This window comes from Rhinocladiella mackenziei, assembly GCF_000835555.1.
Source record: "Rhinocladiella mackenziei CBS 650.93 unplaced genomic scaffold supercont1.3, whole genome shotgun sequence".
In the NCBI taxonomy this organism is placed as follows: Eukaryota; Fungi; Ascomycota; class Eurotiomycetes; order Chaetothyriales; family Herpotrichiellaceae; genus Rhinocladiella; species Rhinocladiella mackenziei.
This window is the reverse complement of record NW_013550602.1, coordinates 3,223,412-3,249,924: the sequence shown is the minus strand read 5'-3', so window position 1 is coordinate 3,249,924 and position 26,513 is coordinate 3,223,412. Positions and strand designations below refer to the sequence as shown.

General features: G+C 50.2%; 10 protein-coding genes across 10 annotated transcripts; 7 read left to right on the top strand and 3 right to left on the bottom strand.

Moving 5' to 3' along the window:
* Positions 1–272: 272 nt before the first annotated feature.
* On the top strand, positions 273–2,800 carry Z518_04697 (uncharacterized protein; the record flags this gene model as incomplete). Its single annotated transcript, XM_013418403.1, has 5 exons — positions 273–412; positions 461–488; positions 575–1,193; positions 1,299–2,101; positions 2,192–2,800. 5 exons carry the CDS (start codon positions 273–275, stop codon positions 2,798–2,800), a joined length of 2,199 nt encoding a protein of 732 aa, XP_013273857.1.
* Positions 2,801–3,106: 306 nt separating this feature from the next.
* Z518_04696 (uncharacterized protein) lies at positions 3,107–4,437 on the bottom strand (the record flags this gene model as incomplete). The annotated part of the gene is made up of 4 exons (XM_013418402.1): positions 3,107–3,240; positions 3,320–3,766; positions 3,869–3,992; positions 4,144–4,437. The coding sequence occupies 4 exons, from the start codon at positions 4,435–4,437 to the stop codon at positions 3,107–3,109; spliced, it is 999 nt and encodes a 332-aa protein (XP_013273856.1).
* A 705-nt stretch (positions 4,438–5,142) lies between these two features.
* Positions 5,143–7,471, top strand: Z518_04695 (uncharacterized protein; the record flags this gene model as incomplete). Its single annotated transcript, XM_013418401.1, has 8 exons — positions 5,143–5,351; positions 5,419–5,656; positions 5,713–6,022; positions 6,089–6,473; positions 6,595–6,840; positions 6,981–7,050; positions 7,119–7,164; positions 7,224–7,471. 8 exons carry the CDS (start codon positions 5,143–5,145, stop codon positions 7,469–7,471), a joined length of 1,752 nt encoding a protein of 583 aa, XP_013273855.1.
* A 578-nt stretch (positions 7,472–8,049) lies between these two features.
* Z518_04694 (uncharacterized protein) lies at positions 8,050–10,217 on the bottom strand (the record flags this gene model as incomplete). Its single annotated transcript, XM_013418400.1, has 3 exons — positions 8,050–8,914; positions 8,976–9,085; positions 9,183–10,217. The coding sequence occupies 3 exons, from the start codon at positions 10,215–10,217 to the stop codon at positions 8,050–8,052; spliced, it is 2,010 nt and encodes a 669-aa protein (XP_013273854.1).
* Positions 10,218–11,694: 1,477 nt separating this feature from the next.
* On the top strand, positions 11,695–13,732 carry Z518_04693 (uncharacterized protein; the record flags this gene model as incomplete). The annotated part of the gene is made up of 2 exons (XM_013418399.1): positions 11,695–11,857; positions 11,931–13,732. 2 exons carry the CDS (start codon positions 11,695–11,697, stop codon positions 13,730–13,732), a joined length of 1,965 nt encoding a protein of 654 aa, XP_013273853.1.
* A 572-nt stretch (positions 13,733–14,304) lies between these two features.
* On the top strand, positions 14,305–16,085 carry Z518_04692 (uncharacterized protein; the record flags this gene model as incomplete). The annotated part of the gene is made up of 4 exons (XM_013418398.1): positions 14,305–15,464; positions 15,519–15,652; positions 15,713–15,916; positions 15,973–16,085. The coding sequence occupies 4 exons, from the start codon at positions 14,305–14,307 to the stop codon at positions 16,083–16,085; spliced, it is 1,611 nt and encodes a 536-aa protein (XP_013273852.1).
* A 909-nt stretch (positions 16,086–16,994) lies between these two features.
* Positions 16,995–18,949, top strand: Z518_04691 (uncharacterized protein; the record flags this gene model as incomplete). Its single annotated transcript, XM_013418397.1, has 7 exons — positions 16,995–17,252; positions 17,308–17,530; positions 17,587–17,655; positions 17,709–18,044; positions 18,106–18,390; positions 18,443–18,671; positions 18,733–18,949. 7 exons carry the CDS (start codon positions 16,995–16,997, stop codon positions 18,947–18,949), a joined length of 1,617 nt encoding a protein of 538 aa, XP_013273851.1.
* A 2,576-nt stretch (positions 18,950–21,525) lies between these two features.
* Z518_04690 (uncharacterized protein) lies at positions 21,526–21,708 on the top strand (the record flags this gene model as incomplete). The annotated part of the gene is made up of 1 exon (XM_013418396.1): positions 21,526–21,708. One exon carries the CDS (start codon positions 21,526–21,528, stop codon positions 21,706–21,708), a length of 183 nt encoding a protein of 60 aa, XP_013273850.1.
* A 1,746-nt stretch (positions 21,709–23,454) lies between these two features.
* Z518_04689 (uncharacterized protein) lies at positions 23,455–24,110 on the top strand (the record flags this gene model as incomplete). The annotated part of the gene is made up of 3 exons (XM_013418395.1): positions 23,455–23,549; positions 23,605–23,900; positions 24,040–24,110. 3 exons carry the CDS (start codon positions 23,455–23,457, stop codon positions 24,108–24,110), a joined length of 462 nt encoding a protein of 153 aa, XP_013273849.1.
* Positions 24,111–24,694: 584 nt separating this feature from the next.
* Positions 24,695–26,253, bottom strand: Z518_04688 (uncharacterized protein; the record flags this gene model as incomplete). Its single annotated transcript, XM_013418394.1, has 2 exons — positions 24,695–25,845; positions 25,899–26,253. 2 exons carry the CDS (start codon positions 26,251–26,253, stop codon positions 24,695–24,697), a joined length of 1,506 nt encoding a protein of 501 aa, XP_013273848.1.
* Between the last annotated feature and the right edge of the window lie 260 nt (positions 26,254–26,513).

The following is a 26,513-nucleotide window of genomic DNA, read 5'->3' as shown; positions in this document are numbered from 1 at the left end:
GCTGGCAAGGGGTACATGCGCATTAGTTATCTATCTAGGCGCCCCCGGGGTGGAGCAGTGTAATAACGACCTCGTTCGGAACGACATATTCGGTGCCAGATTCAAAGCAGCTTTTCCATCGCGTTCCTTCGACACCCTTGCTTGCCTTTATACGTTCACTCAAAGTCGCAATTCTGATCTCTTCAGAGACTATCTCTCCGTTTCAGTGGGAAATATTTCACTTTCACGCTCTACCCTGGCTTTTGCGAACAAAAGCCTGTGCTCTGATTAGTATGTCCAAGTCGACCGTTCCCAGTGGCGCAGATGTACAGACGGGGAGCGGTGGCAACTTTACGGCGATGGAGAACGAGATAGACACTGAAACGTCCGTGCCAACCGGTCAAAAACGCAAGAGATACGTCACGCAGGCTTGGTGAGTTGCTTCGAGCTGATTTTTTCTAAAATACTGACCACGCAACAGTGGCGAGTGCAAGAAGCGCAAAGTCAGGGTACGTATGGATTTCTTGTTGGATTGAGGTGCTCCCGACTTCAGTTCCCGCCCAGGTCCAAGCGAACTTCGTCTGATGCTTTTCAGTGCACCGGCGAACAGCCGTGCGAACAATGCTCGACGAGCCGGTTGAATTGCGAGTACAGCACCGAGCCGCGACGACGCAATCAGCAGCATGCCGGCGTCTCTGATAGCCCTGGCGAACACACCTCCACCTCGAGCAATTTTGTGCTATCGGGCGGCGACGCGGAGAAATTCACTTCGGAAGTTCTGAACCGACTACACACTATTTTAACGGAAGTAAGGATGGTCAAGGGCGCGATTGGGACTTCTCCCGGGCCGGACAAGCTGACGCCGCTCTCGTCCAGCCTTCGAGGCCTAATCACTCCTGAGTCCGGCGAGGGTTATGGGACGTCAGTCGAAGGTCAAAATCCCGACAGGAATGTCTTCAATGGTGGACCCAGCATTCTCAAGCCGTTGAACACACTTGAAAAAGTAGGAAACAATGCCGGAGATGGCGGGAACGATGACGACGCTGCGAATTCTCGCTCCGGGGCCAAGCAAGATTGCTTACTGTCTGCCTGTTCCAATATATCAGAATGCTACCTGCGTGAGCTTCGACTCTGGGACGCAAATATCAGGCATCAGGGCATTCACCCTCTACGGGAGCCGATCGATGTTTACTTCTCGCTGATGAATCCCCATTGTATGTGAATTTATTTGGCCCCGGTCGCTGCATTCCCTTTCTCCACCCCATATGCAACAGATCGTCTCAGCTCAACCGCTGACATCATCGCTGTGTTACGTCTAGATCCTTGCTTGGACGAAGATCTCTTTCGAGAGGTGTTTGACCGTTATGTGTGTAACTATCTTCTGCAAGACGTTACTCTCGACCGGATCCAGTTTATCGCACTGGTCTATCTGATTGTGGCCGTGGTCAAAATCGTCAAGGAATTCTGTGCCGAGGATAACGTGGTTCCTGGATGGTACGAGTTCACCCGAGCAGAGCACCTATTGAACCATGTAATTCGAACAGGGAAAGGGGACTTGGCCACAACGCAATGCCTAATCCTCAAGGCGTCATATCTATTGTACATTGAGCGTCATGACTGGGCTTACGACGTGATGGGCACGGCCGTCCGCCTCTGCTTCCAACTGGGTCTTCATAACCAGAAGTCCTGGACTGGGGCTTCCCCTTTCGAGAGACACATGAGAATCCGGATTTTCTGGTGCATCTATTGCCTGGAGCGGAACATTGCTCACCAATGCGGAGCGCCATACCAGATTAACGAAAAGGACATTGCGGTGGACCCTCCTTCAGAACTACCATCCGGCTCACGGGGCTTTGTTGTCAGCGAAGGCAGCATCAGCCCGATTCCTAGCCAGATAGCAACCATCAAGTGGGCGAGGTTATGTTCGGACATGTGGGATTCAATGTTTGGTGTGAAGTCACAGCCCGCCACAGCCGAATTCATTGCCGTGACTGATGCCCGGATCCTTCTCCTGCTCGAGGAAGTTCCGGAACCCCTACGGTGGTCGTCAGAGACCATCCGCAAGCTCGAATATTTACAATACCCGCACTATGTGGTGCGCCAGAGTATTGTCCTACACCTTGTAAGTAACGACGTTGCCACCCTTGCAGGTAGGAAGAGAGAAAAAAAAAAAAAAAAAAAATAAAGATCCCCGTTCTAAAAGACATCACAGCGAGCAAATCATCTGCGACTCCTTCTTCGGCGGAGTGACTTGTTGGATGCAAAAAATGGCGGTCGGACGGCTCCTCTGTGCGTGGAAATTGCGGCCTCATCCATCAATGCCATGCACGAATATCATTTTTCGCCGTTGAAACAGAACACTGAACGTTTTCCAACCGTGTCTTTCCTTTCCGGGGCCCTGGTCGCCCTGACTGCTGTGATCCTGGGCAACAAGGTTGATGCGAACACATCTCAGAAAGCAGAGGCAGCCTTTCAGAAAGCCATTCACTTGCTCGAGGACATGTCTCCCGGCTTCAGTCTTAGCCGCCGACTGTTGCGCCGTTTTCAAAGCGTCATTCAGGCCGCGACGCGGACAATGACCACCGCTCCCGAGGACGTTACTTCAAATGTCGGCGGTTGTATTGATCCGACGTCCTCAAGGCATGATCCCGCTACGGCAAGCAATCATGCGCTGTTTGACTTGGAGCTAGAAGACCTGATTCACTTCGACAATTTTCAGATGATGGAGGATGAATCGACGTTGTCCTTGTTGAACTCGGCTACCGCGGCTCCGATTCGATATCTTTCACCTCCACAATCTTCATTCAGCAATCACAGATAACGAAAAAATGAGGGCGGCCCATCCCGAAATCTCAACAAAGTTCTCCAAACGCATAGAGTTCCGTTGTCGGGCTGCGGCATCCAAAGTCGATATTTACGTGGTGAACAGTAGTCAGGGATGGTCACTATTGAAGCAGTATGATATCGCTGGAGATATTGAGAGTCATGAATTCATTAGCCACTACGGGCTGATGGCCAGGACAGCAAGCCAGGTTGTTCTCTGAGGCAACGAGACAAAGTTGCGTCTACTTCGGTGTAAGGATAGCTGTCCTGTACTTTTGGTTCTGCTCATCTGGGCCGTAATTTTTCAGAAGATAGCAATAGTATTTGGCGGACTCCCAACCCCGCCCTCAACGTGCAGAGGAGCACTGGTAAAGAAGAAGCTCCATCGCTTTTGTCGTTTGCACTGCTCACTCAGCGCTTCAAGATCGAACATTTCCCCTGAGAAAGATCGATCGGGTGAGCACGTCCGATGTCGATGTCGGGTAAAAATAAAGCGGATTTTCATCTCAAGACTTACCTATCGGCATGCCCCAACCACCTAGCATGATCTCGTGGAGCGAGAGACCTTCTAGGCCTGCTTCTGGGGGGGAATTATAGTTAGGGATCCGTTCCCAGCCAGGAGCGTCTCCAGCACAGGCCGAAATCCCCGAGTCCCAGAGGAACTGGGCCATTTTGCGCGTGGTCTCTACGCCGACCCAGACGGTCGGGTTTTCTTCACTCCATTCCTTTTTCTGTTGGTCGTTGAGAGCACGATACGCGGCCCAGAAGCCCGACCGGACGAATAATATGTCTCCCGAGCGAATCTCAACACCCTGGGCGGCAGCACAATCTTTGAGTTCTTCAACCGAGATTGCGTAGTCTGCCTTCTGGCCAAGTCGCTCGTAGTTGATGCCTTTCGATAGAGCATACGAGTGAAAGTCGAGAAGGACGCCTCGGCCTACAATAGACCCGTTCCTGACCCAAGCTGATGGAATTCCCAGCATTAGAAAACATGACCCCGGGACAAGATTTTATCGGAGATGCTGAAGGGCGGCTAGAGGCTTGAAAATGCCTGTAAAGAACTCACCATCGGTGCCAAGGACTGTCGGATCCGGATTATGACCGGAAATAGTGTCTACGGGGGTGTTGTTGTAGAATAGCCTAAGCTTGAGATAGGCCATGTGCCTGAAGCCATCCCATTGCGCTCCGATCTGTACAATTATATCAATGCTCAGTACTTGTACTCATCACCGCTTTTGTACTGGGCCCCACTGCTCGATGTCGTGTTTCTTCGGAAGGGATAGGACAGACCTTGGGGAAAGCCACTGAAACAAAGCTCGCGAATCGACTGGGGTATCATACTTGAGTATTAAATTCTAGCACGTCATCATGGACCGGTCGGCCTTCTCCTCGTCGAAAAATGGTATGCTTCAGTCCTTGACGGCCGTGGGTGGGCTGTAAGAGCGAGTTTACTGGAGGATCGAGAGAGACTCGTACACCTGTCTTTATCTCGCTCTGTGCTGCTGCACGGGTATTTTCTGCAGTGAGGAGGTTCAATGCACCCAGTTGTTCGCTTTCTCCGTATAATCCCCATGCTGAAAAGGGCGGATCCCCCTTGCGAAAGGGGAGGCTGTCGAATGGAGGCCTTGCAGGCATGGCTGCAGAATAATCCTTTTTAAGTATTTGAAGAGAAAAGAATAGACCAGCTGGGACTGGTGCTCTGGGGATGTCCTCCTTTTTCAATCACGTAGGTTGTAGATAACACGGGCGGGCCGAAGTAACTCACAGTCTTCAAGAACAAGAAGATCATAGAGCTCACCAACCGTACGGAAAACTCAATTGCTACATTTTTATTTTCCAGGAGACGGCTTCCGTCCGACAGTTCGTCAGGAACCGATCCAAGTCCACCGGCTATTAGTGAACAGATTCGCCTTGTTGGTAATGATCTTCGATGCAACAGGATCTATGCAGCACTAAGCTAATTGCGGGGATTGGATGACTCTGCAAAATATGGTCGATTTACTGGTAAGTCGTGGTGAACGAGTCGCTTATGAATGGAATTGGATTCGGGACTTCAAGGAAGTCGGAAATCAGACCCAGTCAGGCCACAAAGTGCTTCTAACATCTCCTGATTGGCATTAAGGACATTGATTCAACAAGTGGACTATGTGAAATGTCTCCTTCAGCCTCGGGGTGGGGGGCCCATCTCTGACGAGCACCTGATAATGATGCATCCCTATCAGTTATGGACCCTTTCTCTCGAATACTTATGACACGATGAGTCTCTCTGTTTTCCTGCAGGTACAGATACTACAACACTGACGTTATTTGTTTCCTTCGTTGGACAATCCAAATATTACCATGCCTCACAGCGACCAGCCAACCCGAACATGGAGTTCGATGATCTACGATCACGAAATCGATGAGCTGAGGCATATGGAAGTGATATGCGTGGGAGCGGGCATCTCAGGCATCCTCACTGGAATCAGACTGCCTCAGCAGATTCAGAATTTGGAACTCACGATCTATGAAAAAAATCCAGAAGTGGGAGGCACCTGGTACGAAAACACGTAAGTTTGGCTCTTGAGCCGTGGCTCGCTCCCGCCTTGAATGCAAACTGGAAGACTAACCGATCAGTTATCCTGGCGTTCGATGCGATATCCCCAGTCCCGGATATCAGCTTACCTTTGAGAGCAACTCTCAATGGAGCGAATTTTACGCAAGCGGTGCCGAAATCCAAAACTACATGGTCAATCTGGCCAAAAGATACGACGTATACCGTTTCTGTAAGTTCCGGCGTGTAGTTACTGCTGCCAAATGGCTTGATGGCATTGGAAAGTGGGAAGTTACGTGCCAAAATCTCGAGACTGGAGAGGTATGCCCGTGCTTTTGCCAACTCGACTTGCCCTCTCAGTGCTGAATTTCGGGCAGTCTGAGACAGATCGCTGTGATGTCCTCATGATGGGGACGGGTCTCCTGAACAAGTGGGATTGGCCCCAAATACCCGGGCTTGATACATTCAAAGGACCTAAAGTTCATTCGGCACGATGGGATCAGTCCATCGAGCTCGAGGACCGCGACGTGGCTCTGATTGGCGCCGGTTCCACGGGAATACAGATTCTTCCTGCCATACAACCAATCGCGAAAAGGGTTGATCACTATATGAAGGGGAAAAACTGGATTTCTCCCGTGGGAATTGGTGGGGATGAACTAGATCGACGAAATGCTACAGAGGGCAATTGTTCGCAATCCCTTTTCCGGAAAGAGGCCATCTCCTCTTCGGGCATAGTACTAACGCCGTGAACAGTTAAACACGCTCCGGAAGAGCTCGACCGATTCAAGGACCCAAAAGAATATCTCAAGTTCAGACATCGGATCGAAAATGATATAATGAAAGCTCCTTTAGCGGCATTTTACGGCACGGAAGAACAGAAACAGTTCCATGTGATGAGCAAAAGGTTCATGGAAGAAAAGCTAGCCAATCGGGCCGACATACTCAATGCTCTGATGCCAGACTGGACCCCCGGATGCAGAAGACTTACACCCGGGCCGGGCTACTTGGAGGCATGTTGTCAGCCTAACGTCGACTATGTCTCTACGCCCATTAAGCGGATTCACGAAGACAGTATTGAAACCGTGGACGGACAGATCAGAAAGGTCGATGTTATCATATGTGCAACAGGATTCGACGTGTAAGTATCTCTTCCACCCCTTCCAGCTGACCATATATTTCTCTGGTCCTGTCAGCCTCGTTACTCTCGCGTTCACAATTGCTGAAATGTCCTACGTTTCTAACCAATTTATCCGTACCAGATCACACCAGACAGGACCCAAAATTACAGGGCAAAGAGGGCAAGACCTTCACAAGCTCTGGGACCCGATTCCTGAGGCCTATATGTCAACCTGCCCGCCTTGCATGCCCAATATGTTCATCTACTTTGGCCCCAATGGAGGACCGATGACTGGCAGCACCATTTTGATGTTAGAGTGGGTTTGTGACTTTGCGATTGCAGCGATTCAAAAATTACAAAGAGAATACATCAAGTCTCTGGTTGTGAAGTATGTGCCTCTCCTCAGAGGATCGTCCTCTTTCCTTTCGGGTTCGTGCTTTTGAAAGCCGAAAACAGTCTCTTTCGCCGGTCATTTATCGGCATGTCATATTGAAACAACCAGGTGATATAATGCTAACTATCGTATAGGCCCGAAGCTAACCAGGATTTCAGCCGACACGTCGACAAATTTTTTGCAAAGACAGTTTTTACACAGCCAGTATGCGCCTGTGCTCTCCAAAGACCAGGAAGAACGCAAGTAATCTGCTAACTGCCGTCCGTAAATAGTGTAATTCGTGGTTTAAACGTGGTACAAAGGATGGTCGGGTAGTTGGTGAGTGCATTTCCCCGGGGAGACAAGCATTGCTGACATATATCTTCTTTCTGTCACAGCAAACTGGCCAGGCTCCGGGGTCCACTCAAGAAAAGCTCTCTTGAACCCGCGTTGGGAGGATTTCGACTACGAGTTGATGCCCGAGATCGAGGGGAACCGGTTGGGTTGGCTTGGAAATGGCATGACGGTCGCGCAACGAGACGGCACTTGGGCAACCGACTATCTCGATCTGAAGCAATACATCAACAGACCTAAGCCAGTGCATCCAGAAGTGTCTGTGGAATCACCGCGGTCGCCTAAATCGTAATTGCGGAAGGAAGATTCATGGTCAGCTCAAAGAAGGATAAATACGCTACAACATCTTTTGCGCCTCAATTGTCATTTTGAAGATGTCGTTTGTTCTTCCCTAGCCTCTCGAATTTCCTCATCCCCTTTCATGGAGGAACAATTCACCAAGATAAAGTGCTTAATGTACGTAGAAATCACCCATATTTCACCATTGAAGGATATACGGTAGTCTACTTGTCAGCTTGGCGGCGAGAACGCCTGAGATTCCCAACCTTTTTTGGTCTACTGGGGCTTGATGATTCCTTCTACAGAAGCGCCGACCATAGTAATTCGTATTCTCCTCTTACAGTCATGCTGACTTAGAACAGGTCTACGCAATTAAAACTGGACGAAAAAAGGTCTGCGCTGCTTGTAAGGTCCTTTGTACGTCGAGATATATATTGTTCAACAAGACTGCAGAGACAGACACCGCTGTCACTTTCGTAAATAGCACTCTGGAGAGTAACCTGGTGGCTTGATTTCTTGAACACATTTGCTTTCTTCTCCTTCTAGAGGTGAACCAAAATCCACGATCATTTCCCCCGCCGTGATGGTGATCTAGACAGAGAACAAAAATTCTCCTAGCCGGGAATCGTCTAGTTGCATTGACCAAGGCACAGGAACTTGCCATTCCATGAGAGACGGATCGATCTGGTAGCCCGGAGTTTCGCAACTGGGGGGCATCGGGTTGAAATCCCCAAACCTGGCATCTTTGTGGGGATACGCCGGCGAGGCTTCGACCGGACGATGTAATGACTTTGTGAATTCCATGGGCACAGACGTGCCACTAACCCTGACTTCAGCCGTCGTTGAAGGTGATAATTTCGTCTCGACCGAGCCATTGGCCGATTGGCCGTCATCTCTAGCGACGGATGAAGCGTTATGACCAGGGGGCAAACAGCCTTGGACGTGGGCATTGAACACGACCGGACCGGAGTTTGACACCATGTTCGGGTTTGAACCGTCTTTGGCCATTGTGTCACTCCTCTCCGTACTTGCGAGAGGTAGTTCTAAGCCCGACGGAACCGGTTGACTTGGCGTAGACCATTGTTCATGCACTGCACTTGTCTCTGGAGGACTTTCAGTGACGATTCTGGGTATCCTCATAAAGCTCAGGTCGTTCTTGGAGATGTTGAAGTCCGTCCTGAACTCGAGGTCAGAGTCGCTGATGTGGACGAAACGAGCAAATTCCGGAAAGGAGTCTACAAATCCTCGATGCATGCGAAGGCTGCTCAGGTCCTGGAACCATTTCTCCGCTCGGGGATCGATTTCAAGCTCGGAGCCATTGGGAGTGATGCGGAACAAGCCTCTCGGTTGAGAGCCCAGTGGAGTGTGAATGTCAAAATTCTCCACAAAGGAACTGTAAAGGTTCTGCGCCTGATATGACTGCCAATCATGCACGAGATGTGCGCGGATCCGTGGCCTAGTATGACATGAGTGAGTCAAGATTCGGTTGTAGGGCTACTATTTTGGGGCATTCCTACCATGGGATGAAGTCTATGAACGATGGATGAGGGTTCCACATCTGGACAAGAAGAGGTCGATACCACACTGGGCACTTGGACAGGTTCTTAGGTGTTGGGAAAACGAGTAGCTATCACCGTCGTGTCAGTCCATAGAATGTTAGACCATTGTTGGCAGCTTCGTGATCCCGCTGGGAGTGAAAAAAGAGGGCGGGAAGGGGCACCTACCATCAGCATGCGGTATAAGGCCCAGAACATGGTGATCCTGGCAACTTGAGAGCAGTACTTCCAGTGCTTGATGGCCTCAAATGCACAGAGAAGGAGCTCCTTTTTCACGTTTGAGACTGTTGTCTCCGGTGGCACGTGGGACGGCGGCATCAGAGCCGTGAGATCCAAGCCAGACTGCGATGATTCCAGGTCCTGTACCACCAACTGCACAAGACTGGGGATACAGGCCATGGCAGATAACTTGTCCTGCGTCAAGTAACCGGGGGTACGGTCGACGTGAAAGATCTGGGAGGCCAGGCCAAAAACGGTTTCCGTGTTTGGGGATTTCCGTCTCCAGAGCATGATGGACTCGAGGAGTTCGTCGTCCGAGAAGTCGACGTGGCAGCTCGTCTGGTCCATATTCACACAGATGCCTGGGAACGGCGAGGGCGAATTTGGTACGCGCATACGAAAGTTCAGTTCCACCGTGAGATCGGTCTTTGTCTTGATTTCCTGGCCGAGAGAGCGCGCTTCTCGACCATGAGAATTCGAGTTGCTATGGGTGCTTTCTCCTTGTTCCGCTGGGCTCGATGGCCCGGCCACAGTCACGGCCACGTCCATCGACGAGAGCGGTTCTTGGGCATATCCGGTTCCTGTTGAGTCACGTCGTCCTGTGATCGATGCCGATGCCGAATCGCCTGGATCCAATCTGGCAATCAACTCATGCGTCTCCTCTCGACTAATGCCGGTGGCCACGCATACTGATTGCAATCGATCCCGCAAGGCGGTTTTCGCCCGCTCAAGGGCAGCATTTTCTTGCATTAAATCTGCGATGACTCGATCGGGCTGCTGGCTACTCAGCAATTCAATCCGCTCTTGAAGAACCGCGATCGTGCGCCGAGCTCGGTTTCGATTTTCTCGGACCAGCGCCCGGTCAGCAGCACGCTTTCGGTCCAATTGCTGATCAGTCAGTTTATCTTTCCAGCACGATTTTGGCTGGTTTGCACTCCTCTCCCCATCTTTGGAAATCTTGGTTGGAGCTCGTGCTCTAGGCATCTTAGGGACTCCGAAGGCGACGACCACAACAATGGTACAGCGACAAGTATCTGGCTCAACCGGTGACTGCTTGGAACACAGAGACGCATCGCATGAACGCGTGAATGAGTGAGATAATGACTTTGAACTGGACCAGGTTCAAAGGAAAATAATGAGCTCGGCCCTAACACTAGAGAGCTGAGCAAGACTAGATCAGTTTCAGTTCCTTGGATCCTCGCCAGGCTCTTTGAAGATGCCTGTGCCAGACTGTGGAGACTGGGGGACCCCAGAGACAAACAATTTCGCGGGGTCTAACCAACAATGTAAACACCAAGGGCGGTCCCCCCAGATTGGTCACGAGAGCCTAGGATAATGCGCATATGATAGACCGTGGAACTTGTTCTCGGTCTCCGGAACGAAAACTTAAGGGGGGGGAGCTGTTTTGGTTCGCCCAGAACAATGAACTGAAAACAAATTCGATGGCATCCCCCGCACATCTCGACAACAAAATACTGGATACTATGCAATGCACCTGACATCTGACATTCTTTTCCAGTCCATCCTGCCTGCCCGCTCTCCTTTCTGCTTACTGGTACCTGTATGGATTCTCCTCGCACGTAAGCGTGGATAGAAGATAGGACTTGGGTGGTCTATGATGCCACGGTACGCTGGCCGAGCCACTTGGGTGTGTCAAGTGACGATCGAATATCCTCGCTGATGACTAGTGTAGCGAGGTGATACGGAACACGGATTATGAAAAAGGGGTATGCCATACAACAGGGTCCGAAACATGCATAAGAGAGTACACAGGCGGGCAGGAAAGGCTTACAAAAAAAAAAAACATGAAACAACCGAGACGAGTCAACAGAGTTTTGAATCCATTGAGTTCTTTCTAATCATATTATCGTCCCTGTCAGGTTCATACAAAGGAATCAGCTAAGCGATACCGACACCGACGTCTTCCTTGCGTGACAGGCATTCAAGTGCTAAGCCGTTCATCAACTTTACACTAGAAGTCCAGAGTACGAGGTAAAGAGAACTAGGTTACCCAGAAGGCCTGGCGCACCCTTCAAAACTCAGATCCGTGGCACTGATTCAGCGCTGGTGACAACGTCTCAAGAGAGGCTAGAAGTACTTTGAAAGGTACGAGACCGTTTGTTCTCGGCAGAGGCGAGACCCCACCGTCCTGACCTAACGGCGTTGTCGGAATGGGACTGGCTGTGAATTCCGGGAACTCTGAGCTCTCGGAATTCTCGGGATTTGGATGACACCCAGAATTGTGAGTTTAACTTGCCTGGAACTGACTTGCCCGGCCAACTGTCGTGGAACAAGGGACAGGCAATGGATCCAGATGTGGATGCGCCTCGTGGTAGATGCCACCACGAACATGACATTGGAAGATATCCTCAAAGATGCAGCCCTGCGTACAAAGCAGTGGTAACAGCTACAGCACTCACGTCATCTCACAGAATTCATCACGGCATCAAGTTCGTCCAACATGACGCTTACCAATGACGTCTACAGCAGCATCTCCAACAGTTCGACTGGTAGCATGACCAATGATATATCGAACGGGATAACCAACGGGGAATCTGGTTATCTGCACAATGGCGACAAACCGTTTCGCAGGCGCCCGATCGTGGTCGCAGGTTGTTCTGGAGGTCAGCGGGACGGATATCGCATGGCAATTGCTAGTGCGAAACGTGTTGGTACAGGGTGGCTGACGCGGACTAGGCACCGTTGACCGGAGCAGGGCCCTTCTCGATCTTTCCAAGTTGCCCGAAATCGACGTGATCACAGGCGACTGGATGTCTGAGGCTGACATGACGGTCAACGGCACCCGGAGATCGCAATTGAAAAAGGAGATCGGCTCGATAGAGGCTCTCGGGCTGTCTCGAGAAGCCTACCACGGCAATTTTCTGGAGAAAATCCAGCCCGCTCTCAAGTACCTCGCACAGAACAATACCAAGGTTGTCTGCAATGCGGGGGGGAGCAATCCTCACGGTCTGGCCGAGGCGGTCAAGGAACTCATCAAGCAAGAAGGGTTGACCCTTCGCGTCGCTTGGGTCGAGGGGGACGACGTGACCGAGCCGGTTGTGGATTTGATCCGGTCTAAGACGGTAGAGTTGACCAACATCACGACAGGTAAGGATATCCACAGCTGGGGGTTTGAACCCATATCCGCACAATGCTATCTAGGGGCTTCGGGCATCGCTCAGGCGTTAAAGGACTCAGACATTATCATTTGTGGCCGGGTCGCCGACTCGTCCCCTTGCATCGGAGCCGCTATCTGGTGGCATGGATGGGAAGCCGACAATTACAAGGCGTTGGCATCGAGTCTGGTCGCCGGCCACCTAATCGAGTGCAGCACCTACGCCACAGGGGGTTGCTACTCGGGATTCAAGAAATGGCAGGGCAAGGCGGTGGATCTGGGCTTTCCCATTGCACATATCAGTCATACCGGGGATTTCGAGATCTCCAAGGAGCCCGGCCGGGACGGCGAGGTCTCGGTGGAGACCCTGACGACGCAGTTAGTCTACGAAATCCAGGGCCCGTTGTACTACAACTCAACCGTCGTTGCGTGTCTCGAAGGCATCCGAATGGAATCAGTCGGACCTGACCGAGTCCGAGTCACCAGGGTCGAAGGTCTTCCGCCGCCGCCGACGACAAAGGTCGGCATCACGGCATTGGGCGGTTATCGCGCTGAGTATCACATCTATCTGACCGGTCTGGACATTAAGGAAAAGGCAGAGATGGTCAAAACGCAGACGATAGCCGCGATGGGCCCTAAGGTCCACCAGCAATTTAAACGGCTGGAATTCCAAGTAGTTGGTTCCCCGGACCCGGATGCTCGATCCCAGGATGCGGCGACCGTAGATCTACGAATCTTTGCACAAGCGTCGGATCCCGAACTCCTAGCGCCGGGCAAGTTTCTGACCTGGTGTAAAATGAACATCCTCCAAGGTTGTCCGGGACTGACCCCAGTTACAGACCCCCGACAGGGGACGGCTAAGCCTTACTACGAGTACTGGGTTGCTCTGCTGGACCAGTCCCTAGTGAAGGAAAGCGTCCATCTACATGATGGCGAGGTTCTTCACATCTCTTCTCCCGCCGTGACACGGACGTACCCTTCTCAGCAAAAGTCCTACGATCCCAGCGACCCTGTGTCGGCCGAGACTTGGGGCCCAACCACTCGAGTGCCTCTCGGTTATGTCGTTCTCGGACGCTCCGGAGACAAATCATCTGATGCCAACCTTGGCCTGTTTGTGCGACACGATGACGAGTGGGATTGGTTACGCTCGACGTTTACCATCTCGAAATTGAAGGAACTCCTCGCAGACGACTACCTTGGCAAGCCGATCGACCGGTTCGAGATCCCAGGCCTGAAGGCTGTCCACTTCTTGCTCCACGATCATCTCGATGGGGGATATAGTGCCGGATCCACGTTGGACTGTCTGGGGAAGAATTTGGTCGAGTACATTAGAGCCAAGGCCATTGATGTACCTGTCAAATTCGTGGAGAGGGGAAGAATCTAGACGTCCTGCGAGCGCTCCTTAAATCCTCATATAGTAGAGCACCAAGATCGTCGGGGAAACAGGAGTTACATTGAAATATACATATATATATATATATATGGTTAGACTTATATAATAGGAGCGATGTGTTCTCAGGACTGGACCCTTGTGTAGTGCCCCAGACAAGACCTTCTCTCGGGGACGGCCGCATGTGTGGCATAGTTGTGACGGTGTCGCAGGACGGTCTCGCTCGTCGTCGTGATCTCAACCTGATACAACTGGCCCACTTTCTTCCAAATCCGTCAAGAAAGCTATTTTGACCATGTCGAGACGCACCCCATATCTGGTGATTCGTTTGGTATTGAAAGGATGAATGCCAGAGTGGCACCACGATGCAGCCTTGTCGTTCCCTACGATCGTACGTTACAAGATCTTTCATCGCATTTACACGATATGTATTTATGCATTATTCATTGGATGATTTCGCAGGAACCACACGTCCACGAAGGCTGATAGCATCTTGTATAAATACATGTGCATCATGTTCAGTTGTTTACCAAGCAACCCCAGCAATATCGGTAATCAGCCCAACCATGGGCTCCGTCGTGAATTGTGATGTCCTCATTGTGGGAGCTGGTTTCAGTGGGATGTATGGTCTTTATCGGCTTCGAAAGCTCGGGTTGAAAGTCAAGGCATTTGAAGCCGGCAGCGATTTTGGGGGTGTTTGGTACTGGAACCGATACCCTGGTGCTCGAGTCGATTCAGAATGGCCGTTCTATCAATTGAGTCTTCCCGAGGTGTGGAAAGATTGGAATTTTACTGAGAGATTCCCGGATCACAACGAGATTCGTGCGTACTTTCACCATGTGGATAAAGTGCTCGACCTGCGAAAGGATATCGAATTCGACGCCCGGGTGAACTCCTGTGTTTGGGATGGTACAGAAGGTAGATGGACAGTCAAGACGGTGGCCGGACACCTCGCAATGTGCAAATATCTTTTCCTCTGCACCGGCCTCCTTTACCAGCGGCACTATCCTGACTTTCCCGGGTTTGAAAAATACAAAGGCGTGGTTCACCATTCGGGCTTTTGGCCTGACCACTTGGATATGACCGGGAAAAAGGTCGCCGTGATCGGCGCTGGAGCGACTTCGGTGCAAATCGTGCAAGACCTCACCAAGGTGGCCAGTCAACTCGATATGTACATGCGTCGGCCTAGCCTGTGTCTTCCGATGGCCCAACGAGACATCAGCGAAGCGGAGCAAGATTGCCTCAAGCCGTACTATGGAACATTGTTCAAACAGGGACGGAAATCCGCCGGAGGCTATCCAAGATACCCCCCCGACTGCTCGATATTTGACGTCTCGGACCAGGAGAGAGAGGACTACTATGAACATCTTTGGAAAGCCGGGTCGTTTGGTTTTGGGGCGTCAAACTATAAAGAGATCTGGGTCGACCTCAAGGCCAACCGACTCGCTTATGACTTTTGGGCCAAGAAGACACGAGCACGCATATCAGATCCAAAGAAACGAGATCTGATGGCTCCATTAGAGCCGCCTTACCCTATCCTGACCAAACGAAGTCCCCTGGAACAAGACTACTATGAAACGCTGGATTCGAATCACGTCGAGATTGTGGATCTGAAAACTACTCCAATCAAAACTTTCAGTGAGAATGGGATTGTCACCGCAGACGGAAAAGAGAGGGAGTATGACTACGTTATCCTTGCCACGGGTTTCGATAGTTTTACTGGCTCGTAAGTTGATCTCGGGGTTTCAGAGGATTTATGCGCTGAAAATGAGGTTTCCAGGGTTTCCAACATGGGCCTCAAAAGCAGAGACGGGGAAGATATCAAAGATCTCTGGTCCAAAACCGGAATCAGCACCTATTTGGGTATTATGATCCGTGGATTTCCCAATTGCTTTATGGTCTACAGCCCTCAAGGTAAGGCTCATTACTCTCCCTTCCTAGCCGAGGGTATTTGCCCTGCTGACCTTCCCTCAGCGCCGACAGCACTGTCCAATGGACCGACGATCTTGGAATGTCAGGTCGACTGGGTGGTGGACGCGATCGAAAAACTCGAAAAAGAAGGCGTCAAATCCATTGAGCCCAAACAAGAGGCTCAAGACGCCTGGGGAGAGATGATTACTTCTATGAGTCAGCAAACGCTTTTCCCCTTGACGAATTCATGGTGGACAGGCGGCAACAGTAAGTTGAAAGCCTCTCACAAGAGACACCAAATAGTCCACTAATGGTTGTGCAAGTCCCTGGAAAAAAGGTCCAGATGCTCACCTACACTCGAGGGATTGGCGAGTATGAGCCTCAATGTCGGGAGACACTCGATAGCTGGAAGGGCTTTGAGGTCGCCAGCGCGTGAATGATCCTAAGTGGCCTGGACGGGTGTGATTTTACTAGTAGATGACGTCGTATAGGACTCTCCAACCTTGTCGATAAATGAATGAATCATAAAATTGGCATACCCTGGTCAGCTTTATGATTGAGATGTATGTTGTCCACTACGCGACTGGAAGGTAGTTGATGTAGAGTTTCAGTCGATATGATTCCAGCCCTCGTCAGAAGTCCAACTTCCTGTACAACCTGAATTGAAAGTGTGCTCTGGCCAGATCCGATCAGAGAATAGAGCCCATCTACGCAGCCATCTGAACGGTGTCCGTCATCACCGTTGCCTGTGCTGTGGTCGGTGTTGTAGGCTAGTCGGCAACCGCCTCGTGGAATTTACAAGACCAGAGATCCAAGGAGTAGATTTGCTCGCTGGGCCCTCTAACGGGGCACTGGCTACTGTTTAATATCATAATTGAGTACTTTGTTGAAGTGAACCCCGAACAGCTAGAATGAGAACAACATGTAGACTTGGCTCAGAACACATTTTTCTAAGACGACGTTCACCGCTGGGCAGTAGTGGTGATGCTGATGAGAATGATGAGACGAGAGTCAGGAATTGACTTGAATGATCTGCTTCCCAGAGCTATTCCAGATCAAATCGACTCATTTCCATGTATTTCATCTCATCTCATCATTTATTTTTCATACGACGGACACGACTGGCTTCTCAGCGCATCGTTACAGAATATGATCGGCACCCAAACGTCGTATCTCCGGTCGAAGTCGTTGATTGCGACTCGTTGATGAAGTCAACCGGTCAGGGAGTGAAATGGACGCCAAAATTGTGGAAATTTCAAACCATCCCTCTTGGAGTGATTAAAAAGAGCGTTCTTCGTGGCTGCAATCTGTCTTTTGAAAATCAAGAGATAGTCTCGGATTCATCATGTCTGTGATCATGGAGGATATCAAATGGGCACGGCGTCTTACAACACATCCAGATCGCGCGATGACCTACACCTTCGCCATCATCATCCCCTCGGTGATTTACATCGTCTTGAAGGTTTTCCGTCGTTCGAAGAAGAGATTTCCGAATGCACCATGGCTTCACCTTTCCGACTTACCAGGCAAGGCGGGAATCGAAGAAGATGCTCGGAGGTTTGTTCAGAACGGTCACAAGGTAATTTGTGCCGGCTACCAGAAAGTGAGTGTTGAGATCGAGTTTGGGGCCTGGCTGAGACTTACCAAATCATATACAGTACACCAAGAATGGGCAAAACTGGTTAATGAGAACTCCGGAGGGAGGACAATTCGTTGTTCACCCCCGGTTCATTGAGGAGATCCGATCTGCAAAGGAGGTGGATTTGCACAACCTGCCGGCCAATAACGACTTGATGCAGACACGCCACACAATGCACCCGGACCTCGAATGGGATCAGTACCACTTTAACGTGGTCTCCAAACAACTGACTCACAGTCTCGGTAAGCCATTTCCTGTGAAAAGCCATCATCACATCGATCATAACCGAGCCGAAAAGGACCTGGACTTCCGTCCATTGTGGATGAATGTAAAGGCGCTTTTCACGACCAAATTGGCGAACCAAAAGGTATCGGTATTCTCCCTGTCTGATACGACCTGGGAAATGACGGACGTCTCTAGACTGGACGCCTTTCCATATGTACCCGGTCGCTTTCAAAATCACGACCCGGACGGCTAATCGATTGCTCTTTGGTCGCGAACTCGCAAGAACCAAGGACTTCCTCCAGCTTGCCATTGACTACAGCGACACGTTCTTCGGCGGGGCTAACATGATTCGGCACTACCCGGAATGGATGAAGCCTCTTGTCTTATATTTTAATACTGGTATTGTGAAGCAGACGGCGACCGCAAAGAAGCATCTTTTCCCACTCTTGACAAAGAGAATTGCTGCGATGGAGGAAGCGCGACGGAACGGAACATACCAAGAGTTCGAAGCCACAAAGCCGGCCGATGTCGGTGAGAACAAGTTCCCTCTCAATCGAACTGGGTCGAGACATTATCGCTTACGAGCTTCCAGTCCAATGGGTCTTAGACATTACACCATTAGAGAAGAGAGACCTGCATGTACTGACACTCAGGTTGATTCACATCCTCGTGTCAGCTGTACATACCAGCAGTGTGACCTATTTGAACGCCATCTATGATCTGGCACAGCACCCCGAGGTTCATGACGAACTGAGAGAGGAGATTAAAGAAGTTTTCGCCTCAGAGAACGGAGAATGGAGAAAACAGGGTCTTACCAAGCTTGTCAAACTCGACAGCTTCATCAAAGAAAGCGCTCGATTCCACCCCTTTCAAGCAGGTAACTATGGACCTCACCCCATGGGATTCTCGAAAGTCTGATATGATGACAGGTACGATGGATCGGATTGCGATGCGCGACTACACTTTGAGCGACGGGACATTCGTCCCCAAGGGAACATACATGTTGGTACCGTCGTCGGCTTCTAATCTCGACCCGGACGTGTGGGGGCCGACCGCTCTCGAATTTGATCCTTGGAGATTCCAAAAAATGCGACTGGACCCCGGCCAAGAGACCCACCACTCCATGGTCCAAACGACGCCGAATTTTACGTACTTTGGGTGAGTCCACGCGACCCGGTCGACCCGAGTGGACTAAAATGGTTTCTCACCTCTACTCTAGACACGGAAAGCACGCCTGCCCAGGACGGTTCTTTGCGGTCAATGAGATTAAGGTCCTTCTTATTTACACCTTGATCTTCTACGACGTCAAATATCCACCTGGGGCTCCCGAGCCTCAGATGATGTGGTTTTCCGGCAAGACTATGCCTGATATGACCGCCAAGTTACTTTGGAAGGCCCGGGACAATGTTGCAATGCCATGGAACGACGTCTCATGAATGAGGATCAACTCTGGTTCGGTGAAGGAGTGGAAAGAACGCCGTCTGTAATACGATGAAGGGTATCCATTCATCTACCAGAAAACATGTTTGTATCTAGAGTTTTTGAACGAGGCGCATCAATCAACATTCATTGTGACACTTTCACCGAATAGAAAAGGCTAGGCTGAGCAAGTTCCCGTGTCAAACCAAAGAGGTGGATCTCCGTATGAGGTCTATACTGGCCAATCCCTCACCGCGCTTTCTACTCGAAGTCGCTGGAGACTGGAGCAATCTCACCGCTCTCCTTCTAGCTCGGACCCTTGACCTCGTGGTGGTTCTATGTTCCAGGTTCCAAGCTTTCGCCTTCCGAACAGGTGATATCCAAGCAACAGCCGCCTTCAATATCCTCAATCTTGACAATGTCTACCACTACAGTGGAAACTTCTTCCGTGGAGAGTGTATTCGCCGCCGAGATATTGTATTGTGCTGTCCGCGACGGGTCCTGAGACGTCATCAGGGTATGGACAGCTTTGTAACGAAGACCGGTCGGATCAGCATCACAGTCGGATTTTATCGAACTGCTATGATTTTGGCAAGACTGAGCGCTCGGTTGTTTACATACTCCGCCTATATTGCTGCAACTTATTGTTTCCATTGAGTTTTGTACTCTCTGATTTTATTCTTTATAACTCACTGCAAGCTGCGTAGCTATATCGCTTCTTAGAGCCTTTTTATTCTCTTCTTTCTTGTAGACTTCCTCGAGATATCTGATTATCAAGCACCGGAATGCTTCCATGGCTGATTTAGAATACTTCCATAATTAACTTGTAAGTCAAGGTTTCATATCACAGCGGGTGTTACAACAGTTGTTACACTCTGCTACTGCCTATCGTTGCTTGTTGCCTAGAATTACTCCCCGTTCAGATAGATTCTGTCGAACTGGGGAACAACTTGAAATGTATTGACTGCTCTGTCTACCTCACAACCGGTCCTGCCAGGTTGCTGGTATATATACACGTTGGTTTGACTCCTTTTCTTCTCCTATTTCTACCCTTAAATCCTGCATCGGGGTGATAACCCCCTTTTCAACAAAAGGGGCACTTGCTACTATTCGGCCGTTCAATGAGACCTTGTTCGACAGATTCAATCAATCAATCCCCTCTCGGTCCTATAAAGGGTGACCAATCGAGCTTGTTTGGGTGGTCCATAGACTGGATCCAATGGGTGACGGGGGATTTCATCGGATCCAATGCGTGCATCATGTCAAGTATGATCAATCGAGCTTGTCAGGGTGGTCCACAGACTGGATCTGATGGTCGAAGGGAGGATTTCATCAGATCCAATTCATGGACCATGTCGATATCGAATGGAAGGTCGCGGGGGAGAGGGGAGCACATGGTTCCGGAAAATGGTTGATCCGTTAAGGGTTGGGCGGTCCATAGACTGGATCCGATGGGCGACGGAGGGGGGGTCCACAGACTGGATCCGATGGCGAAGGCCCCGGAAAATAGTTAATCCGGTCTATAAACGAGACGAGACGAGCTAAGGTTTTGCTCGAGCTCAACTAGTCTCGCTCAGTCTCGGCTCGTCTCGGCTCGTTGAGAATCCTGATTGAATGCTCTGAGCTCTTCTAAGGAATGTGGGATAGAGCCCATCTATATATCTATCTAGCCTTTGCAAAGGCACATCTAATTCCCGATGCACCTTCCCGTAGTGAGAACAACCTTTCCAGAGATGGAAAACTCGACCCACTGCGTAACAATGACAGAAGAAGGCCCCTACCGTAGGAATAGGCAATGCGCAAGGAGGCGCATGTTCGTCGAAGCCCCCGAGAAGAAGAAACAGCGATGATTGGGCTGGCAGGCGATAATACTCTTTCGAGAAATAATGTGCTTACATCAGACTTATTAGTCCAGGTGTACAGCAGTTGCTAACTAAAAACTATCTGCTCTTGATGGCCGCTTTACTTTATATATCCGTTCGTAAATGAATGTAGCCTAGCGTGACCCAGAGTTCTTGGCATATCTCCACAACGGCAAGGCTAGATCACGTGATGAGAGTGATCGATGGGTCTGTTGTGCTCTGGAACAGAACAGCAGGTCGCTGCAGTGCATTACGAGTCTCCTTGCCATTTCATGACTCTACTGAGTAGTCATTTTCGTTCTTATCGCAACAGCTACGTTTCGGTTAGCTATAGTCTCGCTCAGCACACCAGCCCACCGCCGGGTTCGTGTAGAGTATGCCATCGCCCACCATCATTTCTGCGTTCTGTATAGGCAGACTTGGGTGTGTACAGACTAACGTCTGAGTTCCTGTGGACAGGTTCAGTCACATGGCTAAATCTTGGCACTGCAGACCTCTCCTCGGTTCCTTTTTGTGGAATCACTCTGATTCAGTCGAGTTGGTTCATCATCCTGACCCTGATATCGTCTACCGGTTGGCAATTGCACTTTCTCTTTCCGCTCACTTGCCCTCTACTGCCACGCCCACACCTGCTTCCTATGGCTGTCTCCTGCGCCTCCTACGTCTGACGCCAGCTTCCTACACCTGCTGGTGCTCGCTTCTACCTACGTCCCGCCGTCCTATCAACCACCATGGACTCCTTTCCCGAACATAGCCCCAAGCAGGCCGGCCAGGCAGAGCCCACAATCGAGGAGATCAAAGAGTGGAATGCGGACGAGCTGTTTGAGTGGATTCAACAGGGCCAATCAAAACAACTCAAGGTGACAAGCTTGAAAAATTCAAAGCGGCAGACATTTCGGGGAAGGTTTTCTTGATGCAAGCTGGTAACGTGGAGTTCTTCGAAAATAAATGTAATCTGCCTATTGGGCCTAGCCTAGTACTCGCGAATCTGGCAAAGGAGATGGCGGGGAAGGAACGAGATATCAGCATTGGTAAGTCCACCCACCCCGGTGGGTTGGCATTGCGAAGTACCTCAATGCGGAGCAACTCTCGATCACGACTTTGCCATTGACTTGCATCTTCAGGCTCATGGTCCTTCAACCTTAACTGAATGGTATTGCGGCGAGCTTACTTGCTGCACTGGCCCCGAAAGGGTCTTCAGCGGCCGTCAGAGCTTTGAGGTTCATGTTGCTACCGAGCACATGAATTCAAGGTACTGCTTCGCTGCTGCACGCCGCGTCCCTCAGGTGGAAGTTTTGCTGTCGAGCCTTCGGCAACGATTGAATTTTCCACGCATACCAAGCATTCCTATCGAGCCTTCTAATGACGCAGATGAGTCCCACATGTCGTCGGCGACCGTCAAACACAACTGGACTCTGGGAGATACCACACCAGAGTCAATAGAAGATGGTACACATGATATTTCAAGTCAGGAAGACATTGCCTGGGCTAGATTTTGTCGTTTCTATGAAGCGGACAAAACTTCGGAATCAGATGGATATTCCGTAAGCACTGCAATTTACGTTATGTGTCTTTTTGGAAAAGTCGCACAATGACCCCATATGTCGCCCCACCAAACTATTTGGTTGAGACACTGACAGGTCTTATGCTGATGGACAGGGGTGATGCCAAGAGGTTTCTTAAGTCCTGTCGCAAATGGTGTACCTTACTGGGGACCAACGACAAGAACAAAACTCTGGACTTCGCTCAGCTTCTTACTCCAGATATCTCGATGGGCAACAAGGTGCGGGATGTCGATGAGGAAGCATACTGCTGGCCAGACACTCAAACCGGATGGGACTGAAGAACCTATGCCCTGTGGACAAAGATCCAGATACATTCTAGCTTGCCCATGGCCCACCCGTACATGCACAAGCGTACGCAGGTACGATATCAGTGTCCATTTCTTGTCCACTCGTTTGAATTGCGTGTGGCAATGCCCTGAAAAGGGTTGCCAATATTGTGGCTATCTCACACCTGTACACCTTGAGCGCCACAGAATACACTGTCATCTAGGTAGTTCACTTCAATGTGGTCACAATGACTGCGACCAAATTCTTCTGGGAGAACCTTGGGCAAGCCGAGGGTACATAACCTATGCAACTCTCCGAGAGCATTTCGAAACATACTTGCAATCGATGCTTACAAAATCTGTGTACAACGACCTCGGACTCAGACTCAGATTCACTCTATCTCAGCAATATCCGAGAGCCTCAAGAGCCGCTTCCGCTAACGGTAGTACGAAGTACTTCAGACATGATCGTCGATCCTATCGCCTCAAGCAGAACTACCGCGTTTTGCTGGCTTACAAAATTCGACCGGAAGATATCGACATTCAGGGCAGCAAGACTTGCACAGGCTTCTCAACCTCGACACAGCAATGTTGATCTTCGTCCCCTCGTTCTTATTATTTACAGTAGCACCGACATGCGACTACTGTATCTATGCTATGTCTTTAATCTCACGTCCTTTTGCGAACCTACCGCCACCCTTTCATTTTGGGATCACGGCGTGGTAAGGGTTCTAAAGGCAAACGCAAACGAATAGGCACAGGAAGAAACGTGAATGATCACAAGTCATTTCTTCAAACTATCAACGAACAGGATTTACAATTACCACCTATGGCGATGTTGTACAAAGAGGTCAAGAATTTGTCCACTCATAAAATCTTCATCGTCGATTTCGAGACCGCGCGGCGTTCGGAGAAAAAATTTACGTTTGTTCCCAATCGAAGTCACTGTTCGTAGTGGAAATGGTGAGATCATTATCAGCTGCCCCATCAATGAACAGGACGTCACGAACGCTCAATTCGATGCTCGTCGCAGAATTCGAGGTCCTCCGGAAAGCCAATTTCCACACGGCGTCAAAACCTCGAAACAAATCATCCCTACACTGATTGATGCAGGACTTAGCCCTAATTCAATATGGGTTGAATATTCGACAACATCCTTTGATCGCAAGTGCATGGAAGTATTGATTAAAGATGCTGGAATGCCAATCGACTCGATACTTCCACCTCGTGTGCGGTGTTGGACAGTGATCCTTGACTTCATGCGCTTCCTGCCTGGTAAGTGTAAAACTGACCTCTCACGTCATGATTCAACCTTTTCTAACGGAACTTATAGGACTAGCCTCATATCGACTCGGCGAGGTAGTAAGACTGATGAACCCTGGTAATCCAAATTTGAGGAATCTTCATTTTCCAGGGTCGGATGCTGCAGTTCTCTACGACTTTCTCCAGCGATGGATCAACCTCCCCGGGCAAGCTGAGGCTTGAAAGAGCCATCTTGGACAACATCAACGAGAGTGTTCAGCTCAGCAGAAGCAACGATGGTTCGTCACGATCAAAGCCCGAATCTGCAACAGCCCGGCAGGACCATCGTTGGGAGCGAATTAATCGCCTTTTGAATCCATGATGAACAAAAGACAGGTGTTACTGGAATCGATTGATCCGCATCAAATTGCCTCAGATGAAGAACACGGTGTAATAGTCCCATAGCTGTGTCAAGGTGAGGCTATGCGTTGGAGAGAAGGGTGTACAAGTAACAAGGTTTTCCGTTCTTTGAAGCTCAGAGTGGTACGTGTTACATGACGCCTGCTAGGCCAGGTGAGGACTGTTGGGACTAACCCACTGGAGGGCTGTCGACTACTTTCTTCCACTCCTTGCTACCCCACACAGCCCTGAGGAACAAAATACAGATAGACCACAACGACTACTTTACTCAATCTTTGCCATTGCGGCATTCCCTTCTTCCTTTTCTTCCCTCTCCTCTCCTAGATATGACAGAGAGAACATGGTCAGGATTATAAACTATCGAGGACGGTGAGGTGAGCACGGAACGCTGATCGCCCAACGTTATGTTATGACAAGGCGAAATAGACCGTTTTCAAGTCCGTCCACTCCTTTACCGAATACATCCCCAGCTCTTTGCCAATTCCACTCTGCTTCCACCCTCCGAATGGCATATCATGTGTCATCATTGGACTGCTGACATTGACCCCGACGTTGCCAGCCTCGAAGGTTTTAGCAATTCGGAGCGCACGGAAGATATCCCGAGTAAAGACACTGGCATACAAGCCGTACTCGCTGTCGTTAGCGCGCTGAACGACGTCCTTTTCGTCCTCAAAGCTGCTGAGACAGATCACAGGCCCAAAAATTTCTTCTCTCACGACTCGACTCTGCTCATCGGGCTGGAAAATGACTGTTGGCTCGATAAAGAAGCCTTTGGGCCCTTCACGATTTCCTCCGTGAAGTATTCTGTAGCCGGAGGCCTTGGCCTCTTTGATATGTGTCAAAATCGAGTCGAACTGGGATTTAGTGGCCTGAGGACCCCTTCGTGTCGTCGGAAGCAAAGGGTCGTTACCTGAATCGGGGTTGCTTCCAAGCTTCTGGAGCGATTCAACGAGTGCGTCACAGAATTGTGACAGTATACCGCTATGTACAAATACCCGAGAGCTTGCAATGCAAGCCTGGCCCGAGTTAAGAAGGATTGATTTCGCCGATGCGTCGGCTGCCTTAACAATGTCGGCATCATCGAACACAATGAGGGGACTTTTGCCCCCGAGTTCAAGAGTGACTTTCTTGAGATTGGACCGGGCCGCCGCTTCTAGAACGGCTTTTCCTGCCTTGACAGAACCGGTGAAGGATATCTTTCGAATTCTCAGATGTGAGGCCAGGGAGACGCCGCATGGAGTTCCAAAACCATTCAGGATATTGACCACTCCTGGCGGGAATCCGGCTTCTTTGATCAGTCGAGCGACAAACAAACTGGTCAGCGGTGCTTTTTCCGAAGACTTGGCCACCAGGGTGTTCCCGGCAATCAACGCTGGAGCCATTTTAAACGTCAGCATGGTTACCGGTGCGTTCCATGGAGTGACGGCGGCGCAGACGCCAAACGGCTGTCGCAGTGTGACGCTCATGAACCCGGCGGTTTGAAGGGACGACTCCCCTTGGATATCTGTGGCCTTTCCAGCCATGTACCTCAGAAATCTCGCGGAAGCGAGTCCTTCAGCTGTAGCCCGGTTAGCAGCCATAGACGCCTAGTCATTCGAGCCGGAATCTTACTGTACGTGGACACAGGTCTTCCCATACTCATCGCCTCGAGGCGGGCAAGTTTGTCGTTATTTCTTTCGTACAGGTCGGCCAACTTGTAGAAATATGTGGCTCGCTGAAAGCCACTCAACTCCGACCAGGCAGGAAATGCGGCTTCGGCTGCCTGGACTGCAAGCTCAACATCGGCGTCTCCTGCTTCTTGAACCTTTGCTGTCACTTCTTCCGTGGCAGGATTGATCACTGGGAACATTTTCCCACTCCGAGAGTCCACAAACTCATTATTAATGAAAAGCCGTGTTTCAATGCTGCCATGTTGGTGTGGATGGCGGTCGTGGTGTTCGGCAGACGATTCTCCGTTCACCGCCATGTTCACACAATAATTAATGGTTACATCTGACCCAATTGTTTTCTTTATAAATTATTTATATCAGGCACGCGGATGACATGTTCATAGGAGATGGGGCGTTGGCGACGAGAAGCCACACCTGTCTGTGTCGTCGGACACGACATACATTGACTTGCCGAACTCCGAGAAACGGGACCGGGGGACACTTTTTACATCACGAAGACATTAGTATGCACACAGGTTACGTTCGGCTCGACAAATAATTGTCCACTAGTAAGTGA